Here is a 20362-nt window from a genome sequence, read left to right on the forward strand (position 1 = left end):
ATGGAATTTTGCACTCACAAATTTCATATAAATGCATAAAAATAAGGATATCGTACAAATTTTTAACTAAAATTGTATTCTTATTTCAACTCTATATGGTATGTATTATATGTATATGTACTTTTAAGTATTTTGTACTGCTAATAAATAGAATTTTATATAAAGTTTGATATTTGGAATTGAATTTGTACTACATTTTATAATGAAATTAAATATATATATATATCTTTCATTTTATATTCTATAAAATTTAAAGGAAATTGTAAAGTTTTAAATGGAAATAATTTTGCAATTAGAGTTGCTAAAATTAAATTTTATGTATATTTCGATTAATATCATTTTCATATTAAATCATTTAATAAAAAGAAATAAAAAAAATATTTAGAATTGAAATAAAATACTTTAAATATTTTCCAAAATAAAATTTGATAATCGTTGCTAAATAGTTAATTATAATTTATCTTACGTCTATTTAGAATGTTAAAATTATGAACAATTAAATTATGGGCAATTAAATGCTATTATATATTTCTCTTTACGTCTTCCTTTATTAATTAAATTGTAATATTCAATCGCTAAATGTCAGAAAGTGTTAAATAATAGTAACTAATCAATAACACTGTAAATATAATTAGCATATTTTGCTTTTTATCTTTATAACTATCGAGTAACCTATGGGGGCTACAACTTACCAATATACAGCCTTGCAAAATCTAAAATATAACTATAGTCAGCTGTGATCCCTCAGCGCGTGTCATGCACACGCACTTATGCTTATATCGGAATCAAATATTTGTGTCTGAAGAATATCGATGAATATGAGGACCTAACCTTACTATACATTTTTGAATTGGAAATATAAGAGAGAATCACAGTTAAATATTGTTTGAATATTTAATATGGAAGTGTGAGTAACTATCTTTTCGTATTTATAATTGTTTTAGTGAGTAGCTATTAAAAACTTTCAGAATAAATTTTATATTAGGCTCAAGGATTGCTCAGCTTGCTTAAGCAATTATGAGGTTCTAAATATTCTGCAAAATATAAAATCAAATAAAAAACAAAAAATGAAACAAAATCAGTTAGCAAGTATAACATATCAGACTATAAGATATTTAGAAAAGACTCCATGTAAAAGGCAAACACCTGAAAAAATTAGAGGATTTCTACAAGCATTGGAACCTTATAAACTAACAAAGTGCGAGAAATTAACTCTTTTAAATATGTGTCCTAAAACACCTCTTGAAATACAACTGGTAATATAAAGTGCGTGATAAGAAATATAATATTTGAAAGTACATATAATTATGTATATATATATTTTTTAGATTATAGAGGATAGCGAAGACCGTTTGACCGACGATGAAGTAAATTCTTTACTTCAAGTAGTAGGAAATTTCTTAGGTGAAGATGAACAAGATGGATAGCATGGTTTTACTACTTTAACTGTACAAAGTTCCTAAAAACATTTTATATACTTTATGTACATTTTATTTATATTAAACAGAAATGGAAATGATATAATATTAAATACATTGTGCAAATAAACTTTCGGTTTCCTCATTATCTTTTATGATCCCCCAGGTCATCTATGGAATCTTCATCAATCTAAAAATTTGTTAAATATCATAGATTGTGTATTTTTAATATTATTCAAAAAAACAATTATTGTCCTTACTTGTGGCCACTTTTCTGGAATTACTTCAAATAGTTCATCTTTTACATCCCCTTGTATAACTATTTCATCGTCTCCTGTTACACTAGATCCACATGCAAATTTACTACCAAAAAACTTTGCAGCTACTTTTAGATCTATGTCTGTAAATTAATATGCATAAAGTTTTAATTTTACAGCTAAGCAACTATCTTGTTTAGAAAAAAAAAATGAATTGCTATGAATAAGCATTTTATATTACCAAAAGTGCTGAGACCAGTAACAACTGTAACAGATTTCTTTTTCCCTCTAGGTGCTCTAGATACGGTCACTAATTTTGGAACGTCTTCTTTTTTCTTTGTCTTAAGCATGCCTTTGCCACCACGTTTTTGTCGTTTCTTTTCATCTTCACCTCCACCTGCCTCTGTAGTAGTATCTTCTACTGCTCACAAGTAAATAAAATTTATAGTATGATAATAGAACTTACAATTTAGAATAACAATATAGAAATTATAATTACCTAATTTAACTTTCTCAAATTCTGTTGGTAAATTCCTTTCTAGCCACTGCTTACACTTTTCATATTCTGGATAATATTCACAATACTGTGATGCAAATGGGAATTACATTTTCAAAAAATCCAAGTATTAACTTTTTGTCATACAATATAAATTTGAGATACCAATTGTTTAAGATTGTCTTACCTCGATGGGAAGAGAACAATTTCCACAATATTGTACTTGTATCGGATAACTGACATTGGGATCAGGTCCTAAACGCAAATTTGAAGATTCCTCTGCCGACATTCTATCAAGACACCTAACCTTACAGTTTCCTGTAGTTTGATACGAATTTACTAAATAACAAATTAATCCCTTATTAATTTCTTCAATTAATTTTCTTTTTTCAATATGTTTTTGTACTCCTATAATACCTTTCTTAAATAAGGTCCAGACAATTTCTTATTCAAATGAGTAGCCACATAAGGTTAGCAATCCGACATCTAGTAATTTTAATTCCGTTTTGTTAGGTGCCAAAAAACGATTTCATTTCTACCAATTTCTACCAACGAAGGAACGTTCTAATAACGTCCAACTTCAAAAGGAACCATACTGTTTGATACACCGGCAACGACAAATAATAACCGTTCAAAGAACGGCGAGGGGTGGATCACGTGACGAGAAGCACCAATCAGAGGAGGTGATTCGATAAACCGCTAGACAAGGCAACCAATCGTGTGTATTAGACTTTGTACTTCGTTCGAAACGCACGTGCAATACAGAAAAGCGGCTCGGTGTGCCTCAGAGTTAGTGTGCTGCCTTGTGAAAAGAGTCGGACGTCGTTTTTACGGTATAATTTCAACGAAGTGTGCGCGCGTGTTATTGTGAATAATAAGCACGTGCCTGTTTTTAGAGTCGTGTGAAAGCTTGATAAAAATTGTCAAAGAAAAATGACATTGGTCACACAAATAGAGACCACCACGGAAAATGGGAGTATGAAAATCCCTCTGCTCAATGGCAATGAGAAAGGGGCCAGTACTGGTTAGTATACTCATGATTTTAGAACCGGCGACCATCAATTTTCTTATTCTCATGGTTAAGCAGGGTACGGCCGATCATGTTATATAATGATTCGATCAGGTTACCATGTTCTATCCGTTTTAATGTGCGTTTTTAACGATGCCGCTTCAGTCAAAAGCCGGGCCTTCTGTGTTATGTAACGCGCGAATTGCGCGAATCTATGTATTGCAGGGTCATGTGAGCCACACATAACTTTTACGAGAGAAAAACTAGCAGAAGACACGACCTAAACTAGCAGACGAATCTTATTCCTTTTGTCGGCCCGATTATTACCAAGAGATAATGATTTCATTTTTCTCATAATTAGTCGTACCCCTTGCCCCTCATTTTGCAAGCAATTATACATGAACGCATAAATGTATCGTTTGACATGCTTCTTCCTTCGAAGATGCACCTTTCAATCGATGTATAGTCTCCATTTAACCTTTCCTTACTTTCCGCATTTTCCATTGGTGTTGAGATAGAAATACATTATTTGTATTAAGGATATTTGCTTGTAGCACGTGATTAGTTTCTCTCTGGATGATGAAACCATGTTACCTGCCCTGTTTAATTCATTTCAATACATCTCTCTTTATTTCAAAATTTTCACACTCGTAAAACGTGGTTCGCTAGCTTGTTATTATTATTTTCTATTATTATCCTGTTATGTCTGTAAATGTTAAATAACTACTAAACTGCTGAACAGATAAGTATTTTTGTGTACTGAAAGAATAGAATCTAAATAGAAATTTATTTATAAGTATTGTGACACTTATACTTAGCAATGTTCTAGTAATTTTTTGCTATTTTGTATAGTTTTGTATAGTTTATTGCGTTCTGAGTATTTTTACTTATTTGAATTTCCCTTAAATGCACAAATATACCTAATTTAATGATTATTGATCATCAGATTAAGATAATCTTTCATTTAGTGATATTCATATTTTCGTCATATATACATAGTTATTATTGGTTTGTACTAGGCAGAGGATATCTAGGAACAATGAGAATTATGTAAATTATATTGCACAATTGTCTCTCTTTTCTCGTTAATGATAGTTCAGTTTGAATGACCTTATGGTACATGTTTAAGCTCATTTTCAAACTCTAATGGTCAATGAAAAGTGAATATGTTTATTTTGAGAAAGAGCTATAAATTTTCTAGAGACGTATTATTCATCACTGTCGATTGACGCTAGACCCTTTCTGTTAATTTGCTCTTGTTTTAGAACTCTCATTTCGTGAAAAAAAGAACCGAAGGAAAACACGTGCATGTTAATGACCTCTCGTACATAGGCGTAGAAACGAGGAAATTTCAAATTATGAAAAATGTGTCTGAAATGTTCAAATACTATTTAACGAAATACCTTTATTGTGAAATTTATTCTATTTTAATTTTGTTTTGTGTTAGGTGCATTGCAAAATATATTTGATATAACTATATGTCAATTTAACTATAATATTTTGTACTTGATGATTTCTTCTGTAATTAAAATACGTTTTCTCTATTTTTTTGAATGAGATGAAAGGAATAATAAAAGTACAAAGGGCTAAATTTAAACGATGCTAGGACAGTGATAGTTTTATAAAGGGTCACGTGTTTTGAAAGAACAATAGTGAATTGCGAAGAATTATCGATAGTAGGGGTTATCGGTATTCCTTCTGACATTGTTTCCTTTACGTCTTTGGTTTCTGATACACTAAAATGATATTTTAACAAATATCTCGTACAATTTGGAAATTTCTTAAATTACATTTTATAATATACATGCAATTGCTTACGACAGTATTCAAACACTTATTACATATCTTTTTCTGAATATATTATGTGCATTATACGAAACTTTTTGAAATTTCGTTAGCACTGTAGTGAGAGACGATTATTTTAATTATAACAGTAAAATTTGAAACGATCCTGAATCTACATACATATATACATACATACATATATATGTATATTCAGAATCGTTTCAAATTTTACTGTTATAATTACAATAATCGTCTCTCACTATATATATATACACGGCATAAATAGTAGTCTTAAACATATAATTAGTGTTAAAGGTAGTCGCACAAAATATTGTGGCTTATTAATATAGTAAATAATCGACTTCAAATATTTTGGTGATCTTCACGACGTGTATGCTTCCAATAAATATCTTGTAACCTTCATATCCATTTTCAAATTGGTTTCAAAGTTTACCGATATAATATCGATAGTCTTGTCTGTTTACAGTGTTAACGAAATTTTAGTTCCATATAATGCACATAATATATTCATTAAAAATTTCTGTATGTGTATATTTCTGACTATATGTGTATATATATGCACATTTAACAATTACATGAACATGAACAGGTTATGGGTTACTTGTATTTTCGTAAACATGTCGTAAAATGGTTATGTAAGAATTTTTACATCTTATGAAAAATTCTGTTATTGAAATATCTTTTGACAAAGCCTCTTTTATCGTTTATGTACGAAAAATATAGAATTATTGATTATGTTACGGGATTGTTTGTTAGGTTTGGTAAAACGATTCATTGTTTCCGTTATCTATGGTATTTCTTATGTCGAAGCTAGTTGTTTTGAATATGTATTAAAGTTTAAGATTTGTAGAGATTCTTATCAACCTATTCATGTATAATCGCTTCGTAAATGGTTTCGAAACTTGTCGAGTTTTTCTGATTGTAATAACGAAACGAAAAATATTATATCTTCTGGCATGTGTAAGTCAATGGTTAGTACTTGCCGAGTTCGATGTTTACATATCGATTCAAATGTCTGCGATTGTAACTCGTCTATTGTCAACAGATCGCTATTCTGCTTTGATTGATCTTATTTCCAATTGATTTTCGAATCTTCTTATTCATTAATGATATTATCAATCTTTTTCTTTATTAATGAATATAAAAACAGTTCCATGATATTATATTCATCTTTTTATCATTAAAAACTATTAAATTAAGATGTATGAATGTTTTCTGCTTCTATCATTTCGTTTTTATATAATAAGTTAAATGTATGTAATAACTTTATATGATAAGTTAAATTATTTTTTCCCATCAAATAATATGAATTCTTTTACTTTTACAAGTTTTTATTATTGTTTGATTTTTCTTAGTTTTTAAAAGATAGAATTTTAGAAAAATCTCTTAAGCAAGATAAGAAATACAAGATCGTTTTGAGAAAGCCTTATCTTTTTCACATTTTCATCTTTTTATCTCCGAGTTTTTCTCACGGCTAAATTTTTTATCTTCTTTCTTAGTAATAGAGAAATCCAAAAAAGGAGGATCGTTTTCATACAAACCAGTAAGATGTATGATAAGAATGAGATAAAGCAATCGGTGTCTAAGATAAATTGCTGTAACTTGATAGTACATGAATACACATATTCATAACACCATGCAATCGAACGATTTAATTTTCACGATAAGAAATGTGTTAGAATAAATCTGATAAAAATATCTTGTTGTACATATCATTATAACTATAAAACAGATAATTTACTAAATATTTCTGTAGAACAAGATTCGTACAATTCCTCATAGAAATTTCATGTTAACCTTGTTGCAAAAATAAATGTTATCATGTGTATAATTTCCATATAGCATTGAAATTATTTGCTTGCAAAATTATCGATAAAGATAGTTTAACACGTTGATTGCTACGAGAATTTTATGTATTCTTTATAATATATAATTTTATTATATATAGATATGTTTATTATTTATAAACTATACCATAACACTTAATTTTTCCAAAATATTCTATTCTATTTGCAAATTTTTTCTGATAATGTTATCTAAATCAAAATAAATAAAAAATGTAAATAAATTTTTTATTCAGCGAAATTTATCTTATTTTAATCATTCTAAAAAATTTACATACATGGTATCGTGTGTCACCAATGACCTTCGTGCCGCTCAACGTGTCAGAGGAAATCATTATATGCATAAAGAAATACTGCGGCTACATATTCCAAAGATTGTTCGCTTTTGATTTTCTTTCGATCTTGATAATCATAGATGAACGCCCTCTAAGATTAATAAGATTTTGATTGAAGATAATTCGATGAAAAATCGATAACTGCTTCAAATAGACCAGCATGAATGGATATAAGTACTTGAAGACAAACATAATTTTAACCTTATACATATAATTTTTATTAAATCTTTTTGATTCAGTTATTATGTTACATAATTCCTAAATTCGTAATAAATATTCAACGTTTATTTATTTTAAAATACCCGAGTACTGAAATATTTATTTAAAATTGTAATATTTATAATATTTTTATTTTTGTTCCTCTTTTTAACAAAATTTGTATATACGAAAGTGGAATTTAAAAAGATATTATAACGATTTTTATAATCATTTATTGCATCAACACATGTATATTTTAAATTCAATTTCCATCTTTTCGACTGTAATTTCAACGAAAGAAAAACGTTTGGTTTCATATTAAAACAATAATTTGAGAAAAGGCGATATATTAGAAATAGTAGCTATATAATATATAGAAATCATTATTAGATTAATAATATCTGCTTAAGAGATTAAGTACATAAAAAATTTCCGCGTAGAGTAATGCACAGCCAATCCATACAGAAAAAACGATAATCTAATCAAACATTAAAATAGAATCTCAATTCAACTTTATCCATTTATCACACACAATACCTATTATGCATAGACAAATAAATACTTATTTCAATTCTGTTTGTTTTTTCTTTTCCTTCTCCATTCATTTATCTAATAATTTTTATACTATCAATATACTGATTTTATTTTGAAAAAATTATTACTAACATTTAATATCTATGTATATTATTAGAATATATTGTAACATATACATATATAAATATGTAATATACTGTTTATTTTTGCAATTATTCTAATCTGTAATCATCAGTAGATAGTGGATTTTTATGCAATTTTATAATAATAATAATAATTTATTTTTCAGCTCTTCAATTATGAAAAAAGACTTGGTTTACGATTGTTATTTTTATTTGTCTTGCACTTTTAATCGTAAAATTTTTATGCAATTTTATATTTTTATGAATATAACTAGCGATTTGTCTCATATATTTAATTTTATGACAAGTTTTTTACTTTAGATGTTTTATACATTTGTGCATATTTTTTTTTATTCATGAAGCTTTAAAAATTGTCTTTATAAAGAGTCATATATGTCATTTTACATTATCTTTCACATAAAATTCTTACATTGTAACTTTACTAGGTATATGAAGTATATCTCAAGGTATATGAAATTTTAAACATTAATTGTAGAAAATATAGAGGAAAATTACATCTTTTCAAAGAATGATGTGCATGAGTACACATTTCAATGCGTGTATTCTCTGTATTTTTGAGTCTTCAAACTTCTCATACATGCATATAAATCCGTATTCTAATCATCATCAAAGTATCATTCTAGAAAGACATCAAAGTTCAATTTTTTATCAATTAAAATTTGATTCTGCATACTCTCTTAACTTATTCATGCACACGTTCAATTGTTACCGAATTATATGCAGATCATTACAGAGCGAAGGCCAGTAAAGATCAAGGTTTCACAGATCCAAATTATTTGAAACATGTTAGAGTATTTTAGACTTGCCATCATCATAGGGTTACAGTAGTCACTGATAAGCAAGCCACACTCTCTATGAATTGTAATTAGTATTATAACTGCCTAACATCGGCGTATGCCAGAAATGGATGTATATCGCAAACATAGTATCGATAAAATTAGTACGGCATTTGAGTGCAGACTATTTACATTGCCGTTTATTTATAAGTACATTGGTGAATGCAAGTGGCAGCCCCACGGATATCCACTGTCGTATCTAGTCGAAAATGCGCCTTGTTTCCATGGAAATAACGCGTGGACTCGGTTATTCGTATCGTTGTCACCGTTGTCTACATTGAAACATAGAAACAAACGTACATATTACGTTTCATCTAACATATTATCAAAATTAATAAGGTAAAACGTTTGTTATTATTTTTACTTGTTTTATTATTTTTTTGGTTCTTGAGAATTGTTCGGTGAAGCCACTATGAAATTGATAATATAATATTTGAAATAAATTATTTTATTGTCATATTGTTAGTTATTATTTTGCTTGTTTTATGATTTCACTGATTCTTGAAAATCGTTCGATAAAATAATTGCATAAATAATCATAATTCTGTAAAATAACCATGTAAATAAGTCTGATATAGTTCAATAGATATTTATTTAGTAAAGTAGTACTTAGCAAGTATTGTAAATTTACGATAAAATCGCAAATTAACTTTCGGGATAATATATATAAATAAAAAATATGCAAACGTTCCCATATTTAACCAACTATCAATCAGTAAGATACTCATAGCTCTGGTATGTATTAAATAAGCTAAAAGCAAAATTGTTGCTATGTTATTTATTTTTGATATTTGATTTATATTTAATGTTTAATATAATATCCTCGATTAGTAAAAATTGTTCATTTGCTTCATTTGATATACTTTTTTTTATAAACTCCAATGTCTGATTTATTAATTTATTTATTTATTTATTTATTTATTAATCCAATTTATTAATTCGTGGATTGTATGTTTAGACCTAAAGGAAGTCGTAGAGGAAACCGGAAATGTGAGCACAACTGCGAAGAATGTCGTTGAAAAGGGTGAAGTCGAAGCTACGAAAGAGAAAGGGAACGAAAAAGAGAAGGAGAAAGAAGAAGACAAGAATAAAAAGAATGAGAAAAGCGAGAAAGAAGATAGTGATAAGGATGCTGGGAGCGAGCAAGAAATCCTTCTTATTCAAGATATGGGATTCACTGTTAAGATCATCTGTCCAAATGCTGAGCCCTTTGATATCCAAGTTTCCAGTATGGAGTTGGTTCAGGTAACTAATCATCCATTCAAGAATTTCTTTTCCTATGACAACAATTAATAAAAATCAAGTTAATAGAGAAGATTAGATAATAAATTTTATTATCTTTTAGGAAATCCATCAATTACTCATGGATCGCGAGGACACCTGCCATCGCACATGTTTTTCCCTTCAATTCGATGGTAACACATTGGATAACTTTGCTGAGCTGAAGAATATTGAAGGCCTAAAAGAAGGTTCCATTATTAAAGTTGTGGAAGAACCGTATACAATGCGAGAAGCTCGTATACATGTTAGGCACGTGCGAGATTTATTGAAATCTGTGGATCCTGCGGATGCTTACAATGGCGTCGAATGTAGTAGTTTATCGTTTTTAAATGTGGTTACTAACGGCGACATCCTTGAGAAGAAGAAGAGCAGAGCAGATTCGGTTGATTGTACTCCACCTGATTATATTATACCTGGCTGTAAAGACAGGCCATTACTACCTCTACAACCTCAAGCCAAAGAACAAAAATGCCCTCCTTGTTTAAAAGTAACTGATATAACATATCTATAAATAAATTATTTACTTCGTCTAATTTATTATTAATATAAATATTTAATTTATTAATTTATTTATTGTAGGTATTAACAACATCTGGGTGGAATCCACCACCCGGTCACAGAAAGCTTCATGGTGATTTATTATATCTACATGTGGTAACGTTAGAAGACAAGCAATATTATTTGACTGCATGTGTCAGAGGTTTCTTCCTCAATCAATCGACAAAGGAAGTATTTAATCCGAAACCAGCGACTCCGAGTCATTTGTGTCATAGTTTAATTGAACTACTGAACCAGCTCAGTCCGGCTTTTAAACGTGGTTTCACTGCTATGCAAAGACGAAGAACGCAGAGACATCCATTTGAACGAGTAGCCGCACCTTATCAACTTTATGCCTGGTGTGCGCCTCAAATTGAACATACAATCGATGCAATACGCGCTGAAGATAGTATGTTTCGTTTTATACAAATTAATAAAACTCTTTCATATTAAATGCTGTATTAGTCATACATACGTATAACGTGCAATACTTGAATTAGATTTTTTCATTACAAGATATATGTTTTACTATTATTACTTCTACTGACTTTAAATTAATTGGATAGTTAAGGTGTTAATTGTGTTGCATCACGAGTACACACGATTCTATGTTTAATCATTCATCTTATTTATTTGCATACAGCTTTCTCTTCTAAGTTGGGGTACGAAGAACATATTCCCGGTCAAACTCGAGATTGGAACGAGGAGTTGCAAACAACGAGAGAGTTACCTCGTAAGAACTTGCCCGAAAGACTGCTTAGAGAACGTGCTGTTTTTAAAGTATGTCAAAATTTGACACATTAATTGCATTTCGAGACGTTGTTCCAGTAATACGAATTGAGTTTCATGGATGACGTGTTTAGGTTCACAGTGATTTTGTCACTGCTGCTACTCGAGGTGCTGTAGCCGTGATAGACGGTAACGTAATGGCAATAAACCCTGGTGAGGAGGCAAAGATGCAAATGTTTATTTGGAACAATATTTTCTTCTCTCTTGGGTTCGATGTCAGGGATCATTACAAAGAGCTTGGCGGCGATGCAGCTGCTTTCGTCGCGCCTAAAAACGACTTACAAGGTCTTAGAGTATATGCTGCTATTGATCTACCCGGCCCTTATACGCTTGGTACCGTTGTAATCGATTACAGGTTTGTAGGAAATTAGACACACGCATTCCTTTCATCACATTATTTGTACGACGTGGATATTTTGTAGCGGATCATTTGTACATACTTGTTCAGTATTCTATCGCAACTTACATCTCGATCGAAAGGATGTTAAGTTTTCGTGGTAATCACTCGTATTCCTCTGCATAGAGGATATCGTGTCACCGCTCAGTCAATCATCCCTGGAATCTTGGAACGCGAGCAGGAGCAATCTGTTGTTTATGGTTCTATAGATTTTGGGAAAACGGTTATCTCGCATCCAAAGTATCTTGAATTGGTTAGTTTACAATAATGCTTTTTTGTAATTTCTGAAGAGTATTTATCTAGAATTTTATATCACATGTGTATTATGTTTTATAGTTGAACAAAACTGGTCAACTATTAAAAATTCTTCCTCATAAAGTTATCAATGATGTTGGGGAGGAGGTTGAACTTTGCAGCAGTGTAGAATGCAAAGGTATAATCGGAAATGACTCTCGACATTATGTGTTGGATTTATTACGAACTTTCCCTCCTGATGTCAATTTTCTTAAATGTAAGTTTATATAACTAACGAAAAGTTCAGAATTAATTACTGCTATTATTATTATAAAACTTTTACTCTGATTTTTGTAGTGGAAGGTGTTGAACTGAGTAAAGAAGCTAGAGCTTTAGGTTTTCCAATTGAGCACAAGCATAAATTAGCCTGTCTTCGTCAGGAATTGATCGACTCCTTTGTTGAAGCTAGATACGTGCAATTTATTAAACACGTCGCTTTTCATCTACAACAACTTACATCCGTAAGAAAAGTACAGAAGGAAAATGAAACCACTATTAAAGTAAACAAAATTTTTCAAACTTTATAGTAAATATTAGTTTTAAACATTGTTATTATTTGGCATTGTATTAATTTCAGGAAGATAAAAAGGAAGAATTGAATGTCGTTGCAGTGGATAGTAACAAAGAAGATTCTTCTCATACTCTAATAGAAACGGATGAAGCCAAAAAGATCGTGGAAAGTATAACTGACTCTATCACTGGTGGAGAGAAGCAAGAGTGTATGTAACTTAATTATTCTTTTTTATTTGTAATGTTTTACTTCAATTCTTCATTTAAATCTTTTTTCTTTAAGTGGAAGAAAGTACGAAAGAAGTAGTTCGCAGTGCAGCAGCAGCAGTAGGTAGCCTACGGGAAGCTGAATTTGATGTCAGGTTTAACCCAGACGTATTTTCTCCGAGTGTCAAACATCCAGATCCAGATGGGCCTGCTTTAAAAAAACAAAGACAATTGGTACAAGATGCGGCCGACTTTTTACTTACCGTACAAATACCCACTTTTGTATGTTTTGATATAGAATACTTTTATATTTAATGTATCGATACAATTTTGTATACAAAAAATGTATATTTAATTCAATTTTTTTATTACAGATACGAGAATGTTTAGATCATACAGCTGCTGCAATGGATGGCAGCATATTGGTAGAAGCTTTACACGGTAAAGGCATCAACGTGCGATACCTTGGTAAATTAGCAGACATGTTATCTACTGTTCCACAACTGCAATATCTGAAACGTATTGCTGTTTCGGAACTTATTTTACGCTCGGCGAAACACATTTTTACATTTTATATGCAGGTATATTTATTAAAATTGAAATTAAAGTGGTTATTTTAAATTTTATGAACGTAAGAACCTAATACTTTTTTTAGGGTACGGAATTAATGAGTCTTTCTGCAGCTATCAGTCATTTCTTAAATTGCTTATTCTCTTCTGCACAAATCATTCATCCACAACAAAATCTAGAAGAGGTACGGCAACATTTGTTTATCAGTTAAATAATATATCAATAGTCGAAATAATTTTCTACATAAAAGTTTATATAATTTTCGGTTTCAGCTTCAAAGTAAAACTGCCAAACGACGCAATAAAAGAAAAGGTAGAAATAACGGTCCACAACAGTCTGAAGTGGAGTGGGCTTCCTTAACGCCTAAATCTCTTTGGCAACAAATTAAAGCAGATTTAAAGAGTTATTATGATTGGGAAGCACCATGTCCGGAATCGTTGGATGCTACGATAGAACATTTTCACCTTCAGAAAATTTCTTTGCTTCGTAATTTCTGTATAAAGACTGGTATTCAAATTTTGTTACGTGAATATAACTTCGAGAATAAGAACAGAGCCACGTTCTTCGAAGAAGATATACTTAATATATTCCCTGTTGTGAAGCATATCAATCCTAGAGTAAGTAATGCATTTAGGATATAAAAAATAAGTCATATAGAAATTTCCATAATAAGTTATTAGAAGTTATTCTATTACTTCATTTAGGCTAGTGATGCATATAATTTCTATACAACTGGACAAAGCAAAATTCAACAAGGTTATTTGAAAGATGGATATGAACTGATTAGCGAGGCACTCAATTTATTGAATAATGTATATGGTGCAATGCATCCCGAAATTGCACAGTGTCTTAGAATGCTTGCGCGATTAAATTACATAATGGGTGAGCATGGAGAAGCTCTTGCCACTCAACAAAAGGCAGTCCTTATGTCAGAAAGAGTCAACGGTATAGATCATCCATATACCATTATTGAATATGTAGGTATAAAGTAAACGCACTTAATTAATGATTAAATATATGTAATAATTGCAATTATTCTAATATTATTTTTCTATTTGTCAACAGATCCGTCTAGCCCTATATTCTTTTGCCAATGGTCAAGTCTCTGTGTCACTTAGGTTATTATATAGAGCACGTTATTTAGCCTTACTAGTTTGTGGTGAAGACCACCCAGAAGTAGCACTTCTTGACGTGAGTATCTATGCGAATACTAAAAATTCTAAAGCTTTAATACCTTTAACCTTGACCAACGTTAATTGTTTGTTTAGAGCAATATTTCATTGATTCTTCATGCTGTCGGAGAATATGAATTGTCGCTCCGATTTTTGGAACATGCTTTGGCTCTAAACCTTCGATATCACGGGCCACGATCTTTGAAAGTTGCTGTTTCTTATCATCTTGTCGCAAGAACTCAATCTTGTATGGGTGATTTCCGAGCGGCTTTAAATAACGAGAAGGAAACCTACGCTATTTATAAGCAACAGTTAGGCGAGGATCATGAAAAAACCAAAGAGAGTAGCGACTGTTTGAGACATTTAACGCAACAGGCCGTGGTTCTACAGAAAAAGATGAACGAAATTTATACCGGAAAATCCGGTGTAAGCCTACCACCGATTCAAGTGCAACCGCCCAGTATGGGATCCGTACTTGATATGTTGAATGTAATCAATGGTATTCTATTTGTTCAAATCAGCCAACAGGATATTGAGAATTTTAAAGCGGAAATAGAGAAACGACAGAAAGAACAAACACCTGACAGGGAGATAAAGGCGCTTCAAAATGGAAACAAGAAAAACGAGAAGGAGAATAAGAAAGAAGAAAAAGACAATAATAAGAAAGAGGAGAAAGAGAATAAAAAGAACGAAAAAGAAAGCAAAAAGGAAGATAAAGAGAATAAAAAGGACGAGAAGGAGAATAAGAAAATAGAAAAGAAAGCGGAAGCACAGAAAGAACTGAACAAGTTGGAGGAAAACAAAACAGTGTTAGAGCCAATAGTAGCAGAGAGCTGAGCTTGCTTTAAACCGCTAATGATGATACTTAGTAGTTTTTTCTGAATCCTAGTCTTTCCCTGCCCGCGTCCGATCTTTTTTTAAGAGTAACGCGAGTACGGCATGTATAACTGATTGGGATAAAATGAAAATGGGAAGTGTTTGCTCGAGATAAGGATCGTTATTTGATGTATCGTATATACGTTTATAAAGTGCTATCGGAATCGAACTTGTATAATGTGGCGATCAACAGCATAGATGAAACATTTCGAAAGAGTTAGATTTCCTAATGGCTCGCGATGCTCAACTACAATACGCCAGGCTACAGAATTTATTTGACTGACTTATAACTGCATATAATACATACACGAAAAAAATTGATTCTTCACGTATGTAAATAATTCTAAATGAAAAATTTCATTGCCTTAGCACTTGCTTATCCAAATCTTATTCGTAATTTGATGTATGAATTTCACAAATTATTGGACAGATAAAAAGAGAGTATGATTTGATAAAAATATAAATAAATATCTGTGTCGCCTAATATTGTCGCGTTTTTCAAAAGGCTCAATTAATTCTATGTCATAACGATAAAAGTTATGGATATTGCATACGTTACTCTTCTATCGATTGACGAAATAGTAAACTAATATTTGTTCCAGCGTATTGCACAATTGCTGCTGAAACTCGAGGGAAATGCATTGTACCAGTAAAATTAAAATGCTACGATAATTATTTGTAAAACAAATAATGGACTTTATTATCGTAGAATATAAGTCAATTGTTTTTTCCTACACTTTCGATAGGTTATTTTATTACTACATATTTGAAATCATTATTTTGTTCCATTTAGGCATTGCTGTCACTTTCCCACTTTAGTTGTCATCATTGAACTCAATACATAATGAAGTCATATAATTGTTTTTTTATCTTTAGATACTATTAATTTGAGGTGAATCTTGTTGAGTTCAATATAAATGCTATAGGTAAAACTGATATCACACGAAAATCAATGAGGAACGGTATCTGTATCGTATTCAACAAGACAAATTCGTTTAGTTTTGTTAATCGTTTTTATACTGTATGCATCACATGAAAAGCTTCCTTTCATCTTTTTATCATCGTTGTTTTATCGTTATTTTTATCATCTTACATGAGGATTTAAATCTGAAAATAATTTTGAATCTAAACAAATTTCCTGTTATATGGGAAGGAAAAATGTTTTTAAAAAATATGGTGGTGGCAGGAAAAGCATGGTATAATGACAAGTGTGCTGTTATATTTCATGATCATTAATAACAGTTATCAAAAAGAGACTCATTAATCAACATATTATAGAAGTAGCGTCAATTTCCTAATTACAATTAGAAATACTGCAGTTAGTTCTAGAGTTATAAACACTGAGAATTATCTGTTACCAAGCATATATCTTTATCAAATAGCATTCGCTAAAACGAATGTTAGAAATATGCTATGTTAAAATTTTATCATATTACCATAAAAATTAAGTTGAGAAATAATACCTATAATTTGTTGATATTTGTTTTAAATGAAAAAATTTTGTTTTGAGTTTGTTATGTTTACAATAGTAACGTCGATAATAATAGCGAAAGGCGAATAAATGAAAAGTTTTTAATAGTTTCTGTTGAACGAGTTTGTATACTTTATAATATGAATTAATATGGAATTATACTGCACTTGTTAGCCAAAATGTACGATAAAGAATGCTAGTTAATAAGGATTATTCATTATGAATAAAGTTAAATACTTCATACATATGTTACCTGTTATATAATTTCATAAAATTTGCGTATGAAATAAATCATTTTGTATAGAACATAAATTGACATCTTAAACAGATTCCGTATCATTCTTGTGCAAGTTTTCGACTTGTTCCGAATTTATTTCGATTTTACTTGTTTCTGATCGTTTTCTTTTCCTTTTATTCGGTCTTTCATGCTGCTTCTGAAAATATTTTCTAACATCTAATTTGTTTATTAAATACTGTCGAAACGTTTCTAAAGCAACCTTGCCACCAATTCCTTTTTCAAAGATCATAGATATTTTTACTTCATCATTTTCAGGTTCTTCATGTTCTATCACTTCAGCAAAAAAGTTACATATTAACAAAGGTTCGTTCTTTCTCACGATATCTCCCGAGTTATTCTTTATTAATTTTTCTGTATCGTTTTCTGTAATATCATTTATTACAGATGTTTGTCCTGTGTCATGGTTCACAGATTGATTCATTAACCTTTGAGCTAATCGACGTCTTCTACGTGCATGCGACCATGTATCATTGCCCGCAATTAGTTGACACGACCAACCATTAAAGTTACCAATTGGCAAATTTAATTCTTCGATTTGTATCTATATGAAAATGAAAAATATGTCAAAAACTAAAATATTATAAATACAACATGATGGAAATATAAATATAATGTTACATGTAACTCTTCCATTGCTTCTTCCAAAAAATTAACGAGGTTGTCAAAAGAAGCAAATTTATGTCGCATTGGGAATTGTATCTCTATCGGACGTTGTTCTTTCAGTAATTTTGCAATATAATCTCCACTTTTTCGAATGACAGGCGCATTTGTCAAATTAATAACATCTTTAGGTAAAAATGACCAAGCTAATCCCCATCTGTTAAAAAATAATATTCACAAATAACAAAATAAAAATTTAAAATAAAAAATGTTTGTAAATATATATATACCTTTTTGTGTGACCTTGACAAAACTCTGTCCATGTTGAGTTTTCTATGCCTTTTTTCTTTAGAAATTTTAATAAGAATAGTAAATTACTTCTTCTACCAAACATAGTGGTGTAAATTTTTGCCTTTTCTTTAATTTCCATACTTTCTTCAATCATTTGCATTATAAATGCTCTTTCACCACCTTGAATTGTAAGTTCAACTTCGTTTCCAGTTGGAGCATTTCTTGGTGGTAATTGCTTTATAATTTTCTCTGACGATCCTTCTATTTCAAAAAAGGGAGGATTACACATTGTAAAGTGATACACATTATCCTCTTTTATAATTTCTTTCAATATTGTTCTTTCATCCACTTTATATACTGCAAAACAATATTCTAAAGTAAAAAATATAAACTTGTGTATATTTTATAAGATAAATAATGTGTCATTAATTTGCCTTTTATTATGTCTTCCAAATTATTATTTTTAACATGTTCAATAGCTGTCTGTATACTTGTTTTGTCAACTTCTGTAGCGATCATTTGATTTCCATACATTTTTGCAAACAATAGAGGATAAATACACACTGCCCCAGTACCTATAAAAAAATGATTATTATCACTGAAATTTTCTAATACAAAATTTTATTCTTAACTTGATTTCCAATATACCAATATCTATGCCAATTACTTCCTTCATTTCATTGAAAGAAGCATGTTTCATTAAATCTTCAATCCATAAAATGTAATTTAAGCGTAATGGCAGAGTTGGTACTAATTTATTTGGAGGTATTTTTACTTGCAAATTAAAATCATGTTTTAATAATACCTCTGTGAGTACTTGCAGAGTACCTTCTCTTTTAAAGTCAATCTTTATCTTGCCGGTTAAATTCTATAATATAATAATATAATTCATTAAATAGATAATATATATTATATTTATGTACGAGATGGTATATATAATAATAGTAAACAATTGCTCAAATATGTAGCTTACAACAATTGCAATATCACGAAATTCTGGATATAGCAAAACAAGTTTTTTAAAGTCTGGTATTTTCTTATATATATTCCTTGGGTGCATAAACTTTCTTAACGACATTTCTGAACAATTATTTTTTTTTCTTCTCAGTAACGATGTCAATACATGTTTTATGATCTTAATTTGCATAAAATATATGCATCCATAACAATCAGTAACAAATATTTTTTATTTACTAATGTAAAACCATAGATGAGATACAGAATAGACCCGGCATCTTAAGAGACTTTGTATACCATATTCTGAAATACCGACTGTTCAATAAACTAGTAATATAGTCACAGACGAGTTATAGAATAGACGTGACATGTAATCAGTTCATGTTACACATTTTAGGGTGACTGATCACCTTACCATCTTCGTGTCACATGTGATGTTATCGATTCAGTATAGTACTGGTTTGAATTAAGGTTATAGTTTTTTATAAAACTAAAAAATAATATTTCTACGATACTTCAGAAAATATTACTTCATTAAAGATTATAGAAAACAGTTCATATTCGGTCATAATCTCGCTAACAATTTAATAAGCTTCTTAATTATATAAAAGCATAATTCCGATCGCAACTGGTTATCATTTGCATCGGAGGAATAAAATTTTACACAAGAGGCCATCCATGAGCCACTCAACACTATACATAAATTCATTTAAGCTGTTAACAAGAATGTCGATATCTGACTCTATTTGATCCGTGCAAAGAGACGTAAAAATTTCATACCCTCTTTGCGAAGTACTTATTTAATAAAATTTGTTAGCGTGTATTTTTTAAATGTTTGCCTAAATAATTGTTTAAATAATTGTTTTTTTTTATTTTTCTTAAGGTAATTCACTTGTTGTATTCGTGAAATAAAATTTATTTTTTCTACATAACGAGGCGCGGAGTATAAATTTTATATTTTGGCACAAGTTTGTTGTAGTTTGTAATATAAGGCTATCCTAAAATATTAATTTAATTGATTTATGATCTTAATTACTTGTATTATTTTATTTATTAAAAGAGGAACATTACATTCATTACACTTAATTGTCCATTGATGATAAAGAAAGATTAGCGTTGAACTGAATTCGATTAATATTATCGACGTAAGGAAGATAAAGATCGCAAACTTCAAAAACTCCTTATATTTATCTGTTTTGAAACTGTTATATTGGGTTGGTATACCACCTAATGACA

The 20362-nt window shown here is 30.1% G+C and overlaps 4 protein-coding genes and 1 long non-coding RNA gene across 7 annotated transcripts; 2 read left to right on the forward strand and 3 right to left on the reverse strand.

Annotated features, from left to right (window-relative positions):
• Positions 1-708: 708 nt before the first annotated feature.
• On the forward strand, positions 709-1548 carry crcp (CGRP receptor component). The gene is made up of 3 exons (XM_069113934.1): positions 709-907; positions 986-1256; positions 1329-1548. Exons 1-3 carry the CDS (start codon positions 900-902, stop codon positions 1425-1427), a joined length of 378 nt encoding a protein of 125 aa, XP_068970035.1. The 5' UTR covers positions 709-899; the 3' UTR covers positions 1428-1548.
• Positions 1469-2759, reverse strand: DENR (density-regulated protein). 2 transcript variants are annotated; one of them, XM_069113932.1, is made up of 6 exons: positions 2589-2759; positions 2359-2489; positions 2175-2259; positions 1917-2096; positions 1679-1818; positions 1469-1608 (listed from the first exon to the last, which is right to left on the reverse strand). In XM_069113932.1, exons 2-6 carry the CDS (start codon positions 2458-2460, stop codon positions 1564-1566), a joined length of 552 nt encoding a protein of 183 aa, XP_068970033.1. In that variant the 5' UTR covers positions 2461-2489; positions 2589-2759; the 3' UTR covers positions 1469-1563. The 2 variants fall into 2 exon arrangements, with proteins under 2 accessions (XP_068970033.1, XP_068970032.1); XM_069113931.1 differs by having other exon boundaries at positions 2359-2510; positions 2589-2758.
• Positions 2760-2898: 139 nt separating this feature from the next.
• clu (clustered mitochondria protein homolog) lies at positions 2899-18109 on the forward strand. The gene is made up of 17 exons (XM_069113925.1): positions 2899-3195; positions 9835-10121; positions 10222-10644; positions 10737-11103; positions 11338-11474; positions 11558-11838; positions 12007-12133; positions 12217-12391; positions 12472-12674; positions 12752-12893; positions 12968-13173; positions 13266-13472; positions 13547-13645; positions 13734-14078; positions 14166-14438; positions 14527-14652; positions 14730-18109. Exons 1-17 carry the CDS (start codon positions 3105-3107, stop codon positions 15468-15470), a joined length of 4230 nt encoding a protein of 1409 aa, XP_068970026.1. The 5' UTR covers positions 2899-3104; the 3' UTR covers positions 15471-18109.
• Positions 8121-9156, reverse strand: LOC138180260 (uncharacterized). The gene is made up of 3 exons (XR_011173242.1): positions 9009-9156; positions 8750-8892; positions 8121-8659 (listed from the first exon to the last, which is right to left on the reverse strand). It is a non-coding gene; the product is annotated as an uncharacterized LOC138180260 (long non-coding RNA).
• On the reverse strand, positions 15124-19394 carry LOC138180254 (U6 small nuclear RNA (adenine-(43)-N(6))-methyltransferase). 2 transcript variants are annotated; one of them, XR_011173241.1, is made up of 7 exons: positions 19143-19394; positions 18818-19037; positions 18604-18744; positions 18169-18526; positions 17897-18095; positions 17234-17819; positions 15124-16616 (listed from the first exon to the last, which is right to left on the reverse strand). XR_011173241.1 is itself a non-coding variant. In XM_069113928.1 (6 exons), the coding sequence occupies exons 1-6, from the start codon at positions 19314-19316 to the stop codon at positions 17301-17303; spliced, it is 1611 nt and encodes a 536-aa protein (XP_068970029.1). In that variant the 5' UTR covers positions 19317-19394; the 3' UTR covers positions 16726-17300. The 2 variants fall into 2 exon arrangements, 1 of the variants encoding a protein (XP_068970029.1); XM_069113928.1 differs by lacking the exon at positions 15124-16616 and having other exon boundaries at positions 16726-17819.
• Positions 19395-20362: the final 968 nt, after the last annotated feature.

The sequence above is a fragment of the Bombus flavifrons genome, chromosome 5 (genome assembly GCF_040668555.2).
Source record: "Bombus flavifrons isolate JBK064 chromosome 5, iyBomFlav1_principal, whole genome shotgun sequence".
In the NCBI taxonomy this organism is placed as follows: domain Eukaryota; kingdom Metazoa; phylum Arthropoda; class Insecta; order Hymenoptera; family Apidae; genus Bombus; species Bombus flavifrons.